This window comes from Herpailurus yagouaroundi, unplaced genomic scaffold, assembly GCF_014898765.1.
Source record: "Herpailurus yagouaroundi ecotype Mexico unplaced genomic scaffold, PumYag 215, whole genome shotgun sequence".
In the NCBI taxonomy this organism is placed as follows: domain Eukaryota; kingdom Metazoa; phylum Chordata; class Mammalia; order Carnivora; family Felidae; genus Herpailurus; species Herpailurus yagouaroundi.
Genome location: NW_024412446.1, coordinates 5873086 through 5889463, shown reverse-complemented (window position 1 = coordinate 5889463; position 16378 = coordinate 5873086). Strand labels below are relative to the sequence as shown.

Below are 16378 nucleotides of genomic sequence, written 5' to 3'. Positions count from 1 at the left end.
GCCCCCGTTAAAAAAATTTTTTTTTCAATATTTATTTTTGAAAGCGAGAGATACAGCATGAACAGGGGAGGGGCAGAGAGAGAGGGAGACACAGAATCCAAAGCAGGCTCCAGGCTCCGAGCCGGCAGCGCAGAGCCCGACGCGGGGCTCGAACTCACAAAACAAGATCATACACTGAACCCAAGTTGGACGTTTAACCGACTGAATCACCCAGGCGCCCCCCTTTTTTTAAAAAAAATTTTAACGTTTATTTTTGTGTGAGAGAGAGAGAAAGCATGAACAGGGGAAGGGCAGAGAAAGAGCGAGACATAGAATCTGAAGACGCCTCCATTTTTAAAAGAAAAAAAAGCAAAGGGTAGAACAGTGTCAATAATATACGTAGTATCTGGTGAAAACAGAAAAAGGAGGCCAAAAAATATACATATGTACTTGCTTGTATAAAAATTATCTCCAACTGCCCAGATCTGCCTACAGGGGGACCTAGAAGGCTGGGGACAGCAGGAGAGGACTGTGTACATAGCCGCCCTTCTCTACCTCTTGAATTCTGAATGTATTTCAATCCAAAGTAAATCAAAACTTAAAAAATTTAAAACCCACAAAAGATAGACCGGAAGGATGGATGGGGGTTGAGCGGGTGGTGTCCTCCGGAGAAAGTCTAAGGCGGTCCACAGGGTGGGGAGGCCTAAGGGCGGAAAGAACTCACTTTTTTTTTTTGGAGGATTTTTCAAAGTGTGGAGTATCATAGGAGCAACAGAACAAACAGCAACAGTATTTGGGGAAGGGTTTGTAATGCATCCATAAAACATGAGCTCACTCAATTCTTACAACTACCCCTGGGGAGTTAGGCGGGTCTGAGATTCTCAGTACACAGGCAAGGGAACCAGAGAGGTCAGGGGACTTTCCCAAGGCCACACACTGGGAAGCTACGTGGCAGGGTCTGGACCCCAGGGGCCTCCACATAGAGTGTGAGGGCTCCTCTGAGAGACCACTAGGGCAGAGCAGGAGAGAAAGAGCATGGGCTTTGGGGTCAGGCTGCACTGGTGACTCCTACCACCTATGGACTGTGGGATGCTTCAGGGCCTCTGCAAATGCGGCCAACATGTGCACCTCGCAGGGACCTGGGGAGATCACATATGCGAATGCATAGTGCCCAGAGGGTTACAGTCTCCACCCAGACAAGATGGGTGCTTTCAGGGACTAGAACAAAGGCACCCGTGTGCTTGAAGGGCCTTTTTTTTTTTTTTTAGTTTTTTTTTTAAATTTATTTTGAGAGAGACAGAATCCCAAGCGGGCTCCATCTGCACTGCCAGCATAGAGCCCAACATGGGGCTTGAACTCACGAACTGTGAGACCATGGCCTGAGCTGAAATCGAGAGTCAGATGCTTAACGGACCGAGCCACCCAGGTCCCCCCCCTACCCCATGAAGTGCCTTTTAGGGAGCCCTGATCCTGCCTCCCTGGGATCCACATACTCTCTCTGGGCTTTAATCTCCTCTCATGCCAAAGCAGGGATTAGGGAGCAGCGCAGTGGTATCTGAGACGGCCTCCACCAGGGAAATCATGAAAACAGGGCAAATGGTGGTGAGGTCCGGGCCCGAGAAGAGACAAGCGCTAGGAAGGGGTGTGGGGTGTGGGGTAAAAGCCTTCCCAGACCAGGGAAGAGCCACAGACAGCTTCCCCCTCCCCCCACAGGATTAGACCAAAACACTTTAGATCTTCTTAGAGAGGCCTGGAACAACAGGGGTTTAAAAAAACCCAGAAGGTGGGGCAGTGACGTCACCAGGGTGGGGCAGCCTGGCAATATGAGACAAGGGGACTGCTGCTGCCCTAGCTGGAGGGCAGCTTCTGCTGCCCCAGGTGGAAGGAAGCGGCAGCCCGGGAAACACTCAGGGGCGAGCTGACACAGCCCACATCCTCTGTGAAGGGAGGTGCACCCAAAGACAAAAGAAACAGCTGATCCCGGCGTGCCCCAGATCCTGGCCGACATGGGCCCCTCTCGGGCTAAGGCCTGTGCTTGTCCACCAAGTGCTCCCCGGTGCCAGACACGTGAAACCCAGGTGCACATCACCCCATCACCCCACTGTATCCTCATCACAGGACGGGGAGGAAGTCTTGTTTGCAGGGGCGGGGGGAAACTGAGGCTCAGAGAGATTACTGGCGTGCAACCCACGGAGGCAGAATGGGTAGGGTTCTCGTCCTGTGCTGAGCGGCTCTCTCACATCCTGGGAGCCTTGGGTACAGATGAGGGAGGCCCTGGGACCTGCACTCGAAGGACTTGTCCCGACTGTCAGCCAGGCCCTCTCGTCGGTGGTACTCTAGCGCCTGGGGATCAGCCCTGACGAGTCTCCGGGTGTCTGGGTGCCATCCAGGGGACACAATCCCTATCTTACTGACAGCACGACCTCAGGCAAATTGCTCAGGCCCTCGGAGCCACAGCCGGGTCTCCACCTCTGGGCAAGAGTTCCAGGCTGGCCTCCCAGGCTGGACGGTAGCTCACACTCCCGGGGGAGATGAGAGGCCCTGCGAAGTTGCAAAGCTCTCAACAAGCGTGCCCTGCTGTGCTCACGGCAGGCTTTCACAAGGGACGGCCAGAGCGCAGGCATCCCGAGGCACCATTCTGCTGGTTGTCCGGGCTGGGGAGATGCCGTGCACACCTGCTGTTGGTGCCACACACCAGCTCCACGAGTGGTGAGGCCAAGCCTTCAGGCCAGGCCACGTCACGGGCCCATCTCAGCCTATGCCAGCTCACACCAGCACCAGCGTGACTAGGAGTTGTGAGAAATCCAGACTGCTAAGCAGAGAACTTTAGGGATGGGGCCTGGGGTTTGGAGCTTCAAAGCTCCACGGGCTCTGATGCGTGGCCGGGTGTGGGCCCGACGCGATCCGGTGCTGGACCCGCAGGAAGCTCTCGGCTCCTCCTCCAGGAGACCGTGAGCCTGTTTCTCCTGGGACCTGTGTTCTCCCTCAGCAGGGTGGGGAAGAGACACATGGAGGGGTAGGGGAGGACCCACAAGTCCATACGACCACTGGTGACAGGCAGGGCTTCCAGGTGGGTGCAGGGCTATGTTCACAGAGGTGATGGACAGACCAGAGGCAAAGAGTCCCCGAGAAACAGGGATCAGGACAAACCGCCCCCCCCCGCCCCCGCAATGAGGAGCATGGTACATGCAGGTCTCAGCCCAGCTGTGCCCCATCCCTGTTCCAGACTGGCTGGACCTACCTGTGAGTCACCGACAGCCCGATGTCCCTTCGTACCATCTGTGGGGAGCCGTACGGGAGATCTGCAGGGAAAGAGGCCAGGTCGAGCAGGCTGAGGAAGCTTGTGCCTAGGACCTTCTAGATCAGAGATCACAGGCCGGGTGGGTGCGGGGACTCACTGAATAGTAAGTAGGTAAATGTTTCCCTGAACGTTCAAAATAAGGACAGGCCAGGTAGACCAGGGCAGCGTGGTGACCCTCATGCCCGGCCTTCTTCTCCTACGAACGTTGCTGCCTGGCCCCCACAGATGGTTCAGAAACCACCGCCGTGTGGCTTCTGGCTGCAGTGGAAGGCAGGCTTGAAGGGAGGGCTGCAGGCAGAGCAAAGCTGAGGACAGAAGTCTCCGCCTACACCCCATCCCACAAGAATCCACAGGTCACCAGCTTGCAAGGGCTTACTTCTGGTCACTTCCTATTTAGTGGGTAGGAGCTGTGCGGCCCTTGGCAGAGGATTTGAGACTGGTTAGCTATACAGCACATCTGGTACCCTTCCAGCCAGAAGCACCCGGAGACTTCTGCTCTGAGGACCACCAGTGCCTGATCTTGGCGGGTAGAGCAAGGACGACGTGGAGTTTTACCATGCTCCCAGGTGGCCCAGCCCCACCAGCCGCTGGGGAAGTCTCAGGCAACGAGCCCTGAGATGAGCATTCTGTCTGCCTTCCCACGGGGCACCCTGGGCTCTCCCTGTCCTAATCCTGGGCTTCCCCATCAGAATAGCATCCTCCCAGCGTTTACAGCATTACAGGTTGGGCATCAAGGAGCAGCAGGAGGCAACCACTCCATCCACAGGCAGCTCATGTGTCCCACTGCCCTTCTGCCCCTCCCCCACCCGTGCACCCCCCTCCTGCCCCTCCTCCACCTGTGTACCCCTTCCCCACCCCCCTCCCGCTTCTGCCCCTCCTAAGCGCTGCCTATCTCCTCCTGGGGGTGGTTCTCGGAGACCATGGATGGGCTTCAGGCGTTCTGGGAATCCTCTGGACTGGTAAGCAGAACTTTGTGGGCTTTTCCCTGGAAAGAAGGTCTAAACTTTTATCCAGTTATCAAAAGGAACCATACCCCAGAAAGGTCAGGAACATGGCGCTTGAGGGATCTCTAGCTGTCTCCTGTCCTTAGAGTCAGCAACATCCCTGCACCTCCTGTCCCCATGTGCTGGCCCGGCACACACCTCCTCCTCCCACACCACGAGGGGAGTTTGATCAGGACCAAAAAGCCCTTTCCTGCTCCCTGATGATTCAGGAACCCACCATCACACCCCTCAGGGCTCTCTCTGGCACACCTGCCCTGGGGCTGACTTGTCCCAACTCCCTTCTGGGATCCCCTTCACTGTGAGCAGCCAAGGCCATCAAAGCATATGGGTCTAACAGGGGTTAGGCCGCCAACCTGAGAGAAACAGACTATGGAAAAATGAGATTTCAACCATGTATCTCTGAACACAACCCATGACCGACTTGCAATGAGCTGCGGTCAGAGGATAGGAGGGAGGGGAGACAGCACACGAGCTAGGCATCGACCGCCCCTGATCCAGACAAAATACTCACCCTGAAGACCCTGCTCTGCCTCTGGCAAGCTGGGCAGGCAGTCTCCCTGCCGCAGTCCCTGCACTACAACAGCAGCCAGGAGGATGACAGGACCAGGCTGCCCTAGGGATGCAGGGGCTGAATTCTCCTCCAAGGTTCCGGGAGGGGCCCTGAAGCCTGCACCCGTGCCCTGGGGAAGGGGCCTCACTCCTTGCTCACTCCATGCCTCCCTGGTGGTCCCGCGGCCAGCTTCATCTTGGTGTAGCTGTGGCCTGCTACCCCTGCCTCATCACTAAGGCCCTGCTGACAGCTTCATCACTCTGTTTCGCCAGCTCAGGACGAAAGTAAGCTGCTATTTTGCTCAGGCAAGACCCAGACATCTCTGCATTTCCACTGCGCCAATTAAAAGACTCCAGAGGCATGGCTGGTGCCCTCTGCTCTGACTCAGGAGAGAAGCCCTACAGCACAGCCATGTGCAAGGACCTGCTCCCACCCTGCAGGTGGAGGGGCAGGAAAAGCGATCTGGGGCTGCCCGGGCTTCTTCTTCCCCTCCCAAAGGGGCATTTCTATCCGCACCCCCAATCTCTCAGGGCTGCATTCAGAGCCAACCCACATTATTGCCCCTGGGGTTATTCCTCTCCCAAAGTGGGGGGTCCCCTGACATCAGCTGGGTTCTGAGGACGGCTAACATCCACTTGCTACCAGACAGATGGCATGTCTCTCTGGGCTACCAAAGCGGCTCAGCAGACAAGGCTCCCTGCCAGAGGTCACCTGTGGGGATGGCAGGGTGCAGATGGGGCCTGAGGAGGAACCGCCCACAGCCCATGGCAACGTCAAGGTCCCTGCTTCGCAGAGAGCAGCTCCTGGCTGGGCTGAGACCACCTCGCGACATCCTAAGGCCACCTGTCCTAGAGCTATTTCCTGGGGTGGTTCCCAGCACCTCTGCTTCTGGGTGGTGGAAAGGCTGACTGGACTGAGAGAGGGTCAAAGAAATCCACCCCTGACGGGGACAGCAGCACAAACACGACTCCCGGGTGGCAGAGGGGACGAAAATGAATCGCTCTTACCAAACCTGCAGGAGACAAAAGAGAGAAAAAGTGGGATGATGTCACCGTGCTGGCTCAGTGTGTTCCCCAGAACACCACTCACTGGGAGGGAGCGGGCAACGTCCTCAGGTAAGGACATTGAGCCCCTGGGGCCTGGGGCCAGACTGTGGGCACGGTTCCTCGATGGGAAGGGCTAGAAGTGCCCTCCCTGGGCCCCCCTGTGGGCACAGAAGTTACTCCTGCGCTCCCACGCTGCACGCTCTTGTCTATCAGCTTATCTACGCCTCGCCAGCCACGCAGCACCGTATGGTGTGCTCCGTTTCACAACTGAGGAAACAGGCTCATGGTCTCGGAGATCACCTCCCGCAAGCGGGGACACCTCGGGTGTCCAGAGCCCCGCAGGGAGGGGTGCTCAGGGTCAAGGCAGGAGAAGGGGAAGTGGCTGGAGTAGGAGGGCGAGGAGAACAGAAGGGGGTCCCCAAGGAGGGCCAGGTGGAACGTGTCCCGAGCAAGCTCGTCCCAGGGGCTGCCGCTGGCCCAGCGACAAAGAAAGCTGGGGAAGACGCAGGCCACCCGGGCCGCCCTATGGGCTTCGCTGAGTGTCCACAGTGCTAGTTCTAGTGGCTCTGTGTGGACTCAACTCAGAATCCCAGGGTGACGCCCAGCTCACCAGCTATGGGATGTGAGTGGCGCCATCTGCCTGAGGCTCCGTTCTGTGCCCAGAGCCCTCCGGATGCTCCTCTCAGGGGAAAATGAGACACAGATGCACTGGGTTTACCCACCGAGGCGCCCTCTGATGACCCACTTCCATGCGTCCGCATGGTAATCGTACTGGGCTCTTTGGGAGAAGAGGATCCAGAAGGGGCGGAAGGCTGCAGTCCCTTCTGGGGAGGGGGCAGGGGACCAGGCCCCAGCAGGATGGGCTGAACGGGGGTGTCTGGGTGGGTCACAGCATGCATTCTTCTCGTTGGGTGACATACCCAAAACCATCAGAGATGTCCAGGGCCCATCCCATAAGGGACCCAAGACAGCCTTCACTGGACAGGGGGAGCCAGCCCACCCAAGACCAGAAAAGAAGAGCACATGTCAGGAAAAAGAGCCTGGACTCAGAGGTACAGGAAGGTCGGAGGCACCCAGAGAAAGCTCCCTCCTTCCCCTCTGCCCCGCCCACAAGGGTACACTGACAAGGGCAATTTTTGTAACAGCCAAACTGACAAGGACCTGAAGGTCGTCCTTCAGGAGGGGAGGAGTTAAACTATACAAGGAAATGATACAAAAAAGTTAAAAAGATGAGGTAGCTTGAATAATTATAGGTATACACAAAAGCGATAACCTGGTTAGCTCTGAAAGGGGAAAGGGGGTGGCCAAGGAAAAATGGTGGGGGTAACTTCACACTGTCTACCCTACAGTGACAAACAACACGTGCTACAAAGCGTCTGCATCTTGGACCACGCGACACTTAGTACCTATTTAAGTATATAAATTAAGAAAATTTTTTACAGAAAGAGTAAAGTACTTTAAGATGTGGGGACATGACATTCTCAGAGATAAGAAGTTAAAAAAAAAAACTAGGTTATAGAACAGAGCACATAGTATTTGATAATCATCAGAGATTTCAGCCAGATATTCTAGTTCTCTCCATCTGGGCACATGGGAGAATTGACATTGCTTGGTTGCTTTGTTTGAGTAGGGTCACAAATGGTGAGTGGAACTTGTAGGAAAAGAGCATTTAACTGTTAGTGTTTAACATGAAAAATTCTTTCTTCCTCTGCCCTAGTGGAATGTTCCAGACAATGATCCAGAAAGTGGCTGTTCTGTCAGCTTGGGATCTAGAATGAGGCCAACCCATGATGGACAGGTAGCATAAGCAAGAAAGAAATCTTTGTTGTTTTAAGATGTACAGAGCTAGGGGCTATTTGTTACTGCAGCATAACCCGGTCTATCCTGACTGATACATGGCACCGTGTGTGTGTGTGTGTGTGTGTGTGTGTGTGTGTGTGTGCGCGCGCGCGTCCGTCCATATCCAGAAGGAACCTAGCAGGATTCAGTCCCCACTGTTAACGTAGCCTGGAGAGTGGACTTTGCATGCTTCCATGTTGACTTTATTTGTCCTTTTAAAATAAAGCCTGTGTTACCTTTGTAACAAGAAAGCCGTAGGCAGAACTGGCAAACTGAGCCCCAACCTGGCAGGAACACTCACCTCATTGGGGAGACCTCGTCAATGCGGTTCCCCAGCTGAGACTCATGGGACTTGCTCCGGGTGAGCGTGGGGAAGCTGGGCAGCAGCTGAAAGACCTTGCGGCTGGGCGGGGGCGGCGTCCGCGGTGGCTTCAGCTTGGTGTGCCTTCGCAACTGGGGCGTGGTCGGCGGGGTGATGAAGCTGTGCAGGGCGCGGGGGGTCAGCCGGCCGCTGGCGTGCAGGGGGATACAGGTGTCCGCGAGGCCCTCGCAGGGGCCTGGCGTCGGGGAGTCCGAGGTGGGCAGAGCCGACACGGAGACGGAGCGTGGGCCATGGGCACCGCTGCCCATTCTGCCCAGCTGGGTGCTCCCTGGGGGCCAGGGCGGGCCGGCTGGCGGGAGGGTGTCCGCGGAAGGCCCCGAGCCACTTTCCCGCCGGGCGTCCAATGAACTCCAGCCTGAGTCATCTTTGTGCTCCCCTCCTGTGGGCCAAGAAGTCGAGTCACAGATGACTGGAGCTAGAGAGATTTACAGGTGAGGTGGCCAGGGCCCAGAGAGGGTAACACCTTGTCCAATGCTGCACAGTTCCTTACCAGAAGGCTTCAGCTACCAGCCTTCGTAAAGGCCTTCTCATGCACACGTGTCATTGCCCGTGTTATCTGTGACTCAAGGGCACCAGCACAGATGTCACTGTCCCCATTTTATAGAGGGGAGATGAGGCCCAGAGAGAGAATGGCTTGTCCAGGGTTCTTGCTGGCAAGTCTGTGGGGAGTAAGCCAGGACACCCAACCCAAAAATGGATGACCTCAGAGAGGGAAGTGGTAACTGATCTTTAAGAGTCAGGAAGGGGAAGCTGGGATGTGTGAAAGGGATAACTCCATGTCAAGTAAATTCAGGGGCGCTTGGGTGGCTTAGTTGATCAAGCGTCCGATTTCGGCTCAGGTCATGATGTCACAGTCCGTGGGTTCGAGCCCTGTGTCGGGCTCTGTGCTGACAGCTCAGAACCCGGAGTCTGGTTCGGATTCTGTGTCTCCCTCTCTCTCTGCCCCTCCATAGCTCACACTCTGTCTCTCTCTCAAAAATAAAATACTAAACATTAAAAAATTTTTTAAAGAAAAAAAAAATTCAAACATCAGGAAAGGGGTGTCCCAACCTTCAATAGTAATCTTCCCTGGGAATTTGCTGGGAAAGAGACCCAATGAGGAAAGGGTCAATAGCCACTTCTTTCTGAGAGGCTGTCCTTTTGGCCGCCCACACTGTTGGCCCCGGAGACCTTGGGGCTCTGTGCAGTTCCAGCTCAATGGCACAGTCTGTCTGTTCGTTCAAGCACATGCTGGATGTCAAGGCATGAAAAAGACATTCACTGTGCTTGAAGGGTCCAAAGAGGGGGACAGCAGTGTGCTGAGACAGAGCTGTCTGGGCACTGAGGGAATATGAACAGCCTCTAAACAGCCCGGAGGGCTTCCCAGAGGAGGAGGAGCCTGGGCTGAGCCAGCTAGAGAAGAAGGTGAAGCAGGTGTACTGGGCAGAGGGAACAGCACGTGCAAAGGCAGGGAACACACGGCACCTTCGGGGAACTACAGAGTTCCCTGTGCCTTGAGAGGTCAGGACAAGCCAGGGAGAAGCAAGAGATGAGGTCGGAGGGTCAGTCCCCCCCGGGGCCAGCTCAGGAGGGGTCTCGGAGGGCTCGCTAAGGACTTTAGGTTTGTGCTTACAGGGGATGAGGAGACTCCAGAGGGTTGGGGGCAGAGAGAAAGGAGCCCATAATCAGACACCCTGCTGTGGGGAAGGAAAAGACACCTGCCTCCAGTGAGTGGAAGGTACAGGAAGGCAGATTTTGACTCCAGACAAAATGAACTTCCACACTGGAGTTATTCTACTTTGTGCTTTGTACCCTGACTCAGGCAGGGCCACGTGAGGCCGCGGAGATTCAGAGAGGCCACACGCACTGCCGAGGTCAGGCAGCCCTCGATCCCGACCGCAGCACTAGGCCTCCTCCCACGAGGCCGTCCATTCTGAATAACCTACAAATCCGGCCCAGCCTTGCGAGGGAAAGACCTCTCGGTCATCAGAGGTGGCCAAGCCCACGCGGCCATTTATCTGGCACAGTGGAGGGAAGCGACCTTCGAGACTCTCAGGGTTTCTTGTACATTCCCTCCGTCTTCAAGGACCCTTCCTCCTACCTCACTACATGGTGACTTTCTCTTCATGAATCAACTCGGCAGAGCGAGATACTCGGCCTGTGTGTGTGCTCCTTGTGTTTGCTCCCGGAGAACCGTAGCCACGACTTACACTGTAACTTACACAGTGGCCTACGGGAGGCGCTGGCATGCCTGTCACTGAAGGGATGAAAAGATGGCCAAGTCCGCCACCCAAGGAAACAAGCCCCAAATTCTTCAGTTTGCCATTTTTTAAATAATTTTTTTTTTAACTTTTTAACTTATTTTTTGAGAGAGAGCGGGAGCGGGGTAGGGGCAGAGAGAGGGAGACAGAGGATCCGAAGTGGGCCCTGCACAGACAGGCTGAGAACAGCAAGCTTGATGCGGGGCTGGAACTCACAGACCGCAAGATCATGACCGGAGCCAAAGTCTGATGTTCAACTGACTGAGCCACCCAGGCACCACCGCCCTTTTTCTTTTTTTTAATGTGAGAGAGAGAGGGGGTGGGGGGGGAGGAACAGAGGAAAAGAAAGAGAGAATCTTAAGCAGGCTGCATGCTCGGCATGGAGCCCGACATGGGGCTTGATCCCATGACCCTGGGATCATGACCTGAGCCGCAAGTAAGAGCTGGATGCTCAACTGACTAAGCCATCCAGGTGGTCCTAATTTACCCATTTTTATTTAAAAAAAAAAAAATTTTTTTTTAACGTTTTTATTTACTTTTCAGACAGAGAGAACATGAACGGGGGAGGGGCAGAGAGAGAGGGAGACACAGGATCGGAAGCAGGCTCCAGGCTCTGAGCCATCAGCCCAGAGCCCGACGCGGGGCTCGAACTCACGGACCGCGAGATCGTGACCTGAGCCGAAGTCAGACGCTCAACCGACTGAGCCACCCAGGTGCCCCTAATTTACCCATTTTTAATCACCACTGCTTTGAGCCAGCTCAGGGATGGCAAGTGGGTCTTGACATGCATGCCAACGCCAGTTAACCAGCAGTGGCTCTTGAGAAGGACTCCGGAGTCACTCAGCAGGAAGAACCTGGGCGTGATTAGCAATGTGAGCTACAGACGAAGGATAGGAAGTATCAGCAGCAATGATCTCCCCTGTTCATCAGCCTCTGGCACAGAGAACCATCCTTCACTCACCTTTCTTAAGACCAGTGACCACAAGGCAAGTGGCTTCAACATTTGCTAGGACTCCTCAAGCCTCATACTGAAAAGAATACTAATATATGCCAGGCTCCGGTCTAAGCACTCGACCTTAACTCAGTTCCTCCTCACAACGCTATGAGAGAATGTTGTTATTACCTCCATTGTACAGATGAGGAAACTGAGGCACGGTGGGGTTAAGAAACAGACCAAGGTCCCACGGATTCTAAGAGTGCTGAGCCCAGGCAGGCAGAATCCACAGTCCACCTTTATGGCAGCTAGATTGCTCTAGGTGCAATCAAGACTGATCGCATGATCTGAGATACCGGGCAATCGTGGTATCCACCTCGGCCCCAGAAGATTCCCTGGAGGTTTGGCCACCACTGGGCAGACCCACTGGGGTGAGTTGTGGCCAGGACCCTCCTGGGGACGTAGGGGTACCACAGCTGAAACCAGACGAGAAGGACACGGAAAAGACCCTCTCCTCCTCATAGGCCTCCTCCGGGGCATGGTAGAAAAAGCACCCTCTGAGGAAGAAACCCAAGTTCGAAGCCCAGCCCTGCCGCGTGCCAGCTGTGGGACCCTGGACAATTCACCCAATGCTTCCGATGGTCTAGCTACAACAGGCACTTACCACCACCGCTGAGAAGGGTGTGTCGCCACATACACGTCAAGCGCCTGACTTAATAAATCTAGTGCCTGATGAGTCAGTGGTCTCCCTATCTTGGCACCCAGGACGGGCAGACAGGAAACTTCCTAATACAAATGGGTCGCCATCCCTCAACGGCTGGTGCCTCCACAGTTCCTTACCATTTGGGCACAGGGAGGGAGGGCTGACGAGTCACCCCACGGTCCCGGCTTGGGTACCAAGTTGTTCTACGTTTCCGCAATGCGGAAACAACCCTGCTGCCAACAAAGACTGAGGCTGGAATTCCGGCTCTGCCACCGACTGCTGTGTGTCCGTGGCTAAGCCTTTGCCTTCTCTGGGCTCAGTTCCCTCTGTGAGTGGGGACGCGACACTCTCTCTCACGTCTATTCTCACGTTTATTCTTTGGCACGTGCTGGGAGGCCTGGTACTGGAGGTCTTCTGAGCCGAGTGAAGCTCTCCACGCTAGGCTCTGTGTCAGAGGAGGACTCGGTATAATGGGGCCGAGACAGAAATCAAGCCCAGTCCCCTCTGGGGGGAAAAGAAAAATCGAGCAGAATATAAACTTCAGTACCTTCCTTGAGCCTCAGGGAGCCAGAAATAAGACAGGTGGCTCCGACAATTAAAAACGGGGCTAATTCCATTCATTAGGCTCACTTTAAAGCCTTACTGGTGTGGTAGTGAGCATGTTAAGTCACGGTGTTTGAAGTTGTTTCCAAGGCAAGATTTAGAAAGCCCACAAATAACTCTCAAGGAACTCATCGTAATACCAGGATTACCCACTTTGCCTGGAGTGGCCACGTCCACACTCACAGCTGAAACACCATAGTTTCTCTCATCTGAGCACACAGCCCCGCAGCCAATGGGGGCAGGAGAAGGCAGGGGGCAGGCTGGGGGTGAGCTCGGGGTGCCGAGGGGGCTGGAATACAGGGAGCCACTGGGGGTTCCGAGCCCAACAGACGTGCTCAGAAGAGGGAAAATCGCACAGAGCTCACCCAGTGGACCGGTGTGGGGTCTCTAACGATGTGCAAAAGCTTCCCTGGGCTCATACTAGGCTGAGCAGTAGGGATGCAAACCCTCTATCTCAGGTCAGGCCAAGCACGCACTCACTGGCCTTTCCAAGTTGCCTCCCAAACCCTGGGCCATGCTTGCCCCACCCCCATCACTGGCCTCAGCAAAGGCAGGGGCCCCAGGGAACCAGGACAGGCCTGGGGAGGGAAGGCTGGCGTTCAAGCCCAGGCAGAGGGACAGGGAGCCGACGGGGCTGGCCTTAGCACCGGGGAGGCCGGTCCTACCTACCCAGACCTGTCACTTTCCGCAGGCAGGCGAGGGCGTACTGCAGGCGGCCACACTCCTCGGCGTTGGCCCCGTAGCGCCGCAGCGTCTCCTTCACCTTGACCTCGTTCATGTCCAGCAGGGCATCCAGTGTGAGCTCGCTGAGGATCTCCTGAGAAAGCACAGAAAAGACCGGCAGAGAGCCGGTGAGCAGTCAGGCCAGCCCTGGAGCCCTCTTCATCCTCCCCGTGGCCAGGGCTGGGCTCCCCTGCTGAGTGACAGGGGCCAGGTGCTGGCGGGTCCGCCTCCCAGAAGCCTCCACTTGTCAGAGGACACGGGCAGCCAGCTCTCACCCCCCACCCCCAGGGCTACCAGAGACAGCAGCTGAGGTAGACCAAAAGCTTCAGGGCCAGGGTGGGGGAAGGAAGAAAAAAACCCAGAAAAGTTACGATGAGGGCATGGTGCCCGCCTGTTTCTTTTTATTTCTCTGCACAGAAGAATGATGAATCATGACAACTTTTTAGAATGATAAGAACTTCAGATAAAGAAGGCCCTTTACAATTCTGCTCATCTGAATTAGACAAGACAGATTTCAAGTGAAATTGGCTTAACAAGAGAAGGATGAAAAAGAATTAACCCTCACCAAGCACTGTGTAGGCACTTACTATCCTTGCCTTATTTCTCAGTCAAAACCTTTCAAGGGTTCAAGGTGGCAGAGAGGAAGGGACAGGCCCAAGTGTGAAAAGGGCTCCACGCAGACTTTGACGATGGACGGCCAGGTGACAAGGGACGCAGGGGGCCTCTGGGACAGAGGGTAGCCCCTGGCCGGCCAGCAAGGAAAAGGGAGCCTCAGACCTATAGCCGTAAGGAACTGGCTTCTGCCAGTAACCTGAATGCACGTGGACGTGGCTTCTTACTGAAGCTTCCAGGTAAGAGGCCAGCCTTGCTAACACCTGGACTTTCTCGGCCCGGTGACCCCAAGCAGGGAAGCTGGCTGAGCCCGCCTGAACACAGCCATCCAGTCTTCCTCCTGCACAACTGTGAGCTAATAAATTGGGGATGCTTGTGGTTATTTGCTCTGCGGCAACAGAAAACTAATACAGAGAGTGAATATTTGAATCAAGGCCTGACTTCAAAGCTTGTGCTCTTTCTCCTCATCAAGGAGGAAGGAACCCCCTCCGGCACTGATTGCTTTGAGCCAGATGTGATACCAAGCCTGGAGCAGACACACAGAAGGATGGGACAGATCTCTGGCCTCAAATGGCTCGCAGGTGACCGACATAAAAACAAGTCACTACAACGGCCTAGCATAGAGAAAGCTCAAAGAGCTACCGAACGGGGTGGGGGGAAGGGAGCTCGGCGCTCTTCCCCTTTGCCTTCCCCTTCTTCTTCTTCGGCCCCTTTCTACAGTTTCCAGGTTTTCTATATATCAGGGAAGGCCAGACATCCCACATCAAATGATTCATATAAAACCCGCAGCTCTTGAGAATCTAAGATGATTATCACTGATTTTGGCAAGCTGTGTACTTTTCTTTTAAAAGAGTAATGGTTATTGGGGCACCTGGGTGGCTCAATCGGTTAAGTGTCCAACTCTTGACTTCGGCTCAGGTCTCATGGCTCATGAACTGTGAGATCAAACCCCGGGTCAGGCTCTGCGCTGACAGCACAGAGCCTGCTTGGGATTCTCGCTCTCTCTAAATAAATAAATAAACTTAAATAAGTAAGTAAATAAATAAATAAATAAATAAATAAATAAATAAATAAATAAATAAAAGAGTAAGGTTATTGTCAATTCATGCTGCTGTAAATCTTAGACTTAGGTGTCAAAACTGAATCTGATGGGGGCGCCTGGGTGGCTCAGTCGGGTGAGTGACGGACTTTGGCTCAGGTCATGATCTCACGGTTTGTGAGTTCGAGCCCTGTGTCGGGCTCTGTGCTGACAGCTCAGAGCCTGGAGCCTGCTTCTGATTCTGGCTCCCTCTCTCTCTGCCCCTCCCCTGCTCATACTCTGTCTCTCTGTGTCTCAGAAATAAACATTAAAAAAATTTTTTTTTAAAAACGGACTCTGACGAAGGTACAGTCTGTGAGTCATCACAGCAATGGTTTGGGGGCTTTGTAATGCTGGTGGTGGGGGCCACAGCTGAGGCCTGGGGTCTGGCCATATCCTCCCCATCCCCACCTTTGTGTCTTGTCTGCATATTCTTCAATCTCCACAGTTGTGGACAAGACTCTGACGGCTGTTTAGAATGATTCACATCAAAATTTAGAAAAACAGACATACACGAAAAAGCACCAAACCGCTCGTCATCGGCTGGGCAAACCCTTGCTTGTCAGAAATCCTTCCAGATGATAAAACTAGAGCCTCACAGGAAACTGCTGATAAGAACAGCACAGACAGCAGGCTGGGGAGATAAAGGGCCCCCGGAGAAGCAGCTTTTGTTCAATCGTGTCTCCCTCCTCCGGCCTCAGGGACACTCTTCAACAAAATGCAGTTTTGACCTCTTTGCCCCTCATTTTACCGCGAAAAGCAATTTGGCAATATTGTCAAGAACGAATCAAAGTGATGTTGACATTTACACAACCGCACAAAACAACGCAAGGTCTTTCCCTGGAGCGTCCTCAGTTCTCACGAAACGCGCACCTTCCCAAGGCTGTGATGACTCAGCAGTTCTCAAGTGGGATTCCTAAGCAAGCCTAGAAGCCCAATCCCAGATCTAACTGTCCCGCAAATAAGGATTGTCTTCATTTCTTTCTTTCTGTCTTTCTACTCCTCTCCTCCCCCCACACCCCAAGTTTCCAGCTCCCAAACACAGTAAGTGCATTTAGTATTACGGACCATCTACCAGTACGATGCGCCCAGTGCTTTGTGTAGGGTCTCCAGTCTGGACAAATCAGCAAGGGTCATGCTGTCAAGTGCACCTTCTCTGAGCCTCAGAGACCATTAATGAGCGGCCGGCCAGAACTGAAACTTACATGGCTGGATCCCAGGGCTCCCTCAACTCTTCCCTGCCGTCATTCCCAAACCTGGCAAAGCCTTGGGATGCCACGACTACCTCGGCTGGGGGGGGGGGGGGGGTGAACAAAAGTTTTTCGAGCACACAAATCAAGCCAAGTAAGTTTCACTTCTGGCCGGCCGCTCATTCATGGTCTCT

At 54.5% G+C, this 16378-nt stretch overlaps 1 protein-coding gene across 12 annotated transcripts in view; it reads right to left on the bottom strand.

The window, feature by feature from the left end:
- Positions 1 to 16378, bottom strand: part of KSR1 (kinase suppressor of ras 1) — a 164412-nt gene that overhangs the window by 34888 nt on the left and 113146 nt on the right. For all 12 annotated transcript variants that reach the window (XM_040455292.1, XM_040455289.1, XM_040455295.1 and 9 more), the window contains 4 exons: positions 13251 to 13398; positions 8021 to 8480; positions 5842 to 5846; positions 3221 to 3281 (listed from right to left, as the gene is read on the bottom strand). In XM_040455292.1, coding sequence (XP_040311226.1) covers positions 3221 to 3281; positions 5842 to 5846; positions 8021 to 8480; positions 13251 to 13398 — 674 coding nt within the window. The remainder of the gene's footprint in view (positions 1 to 3220; positions 3282 to 5841; positions 5847 to 8020; positions 8481 to 13250; positions 13399 to 16378) is intronic.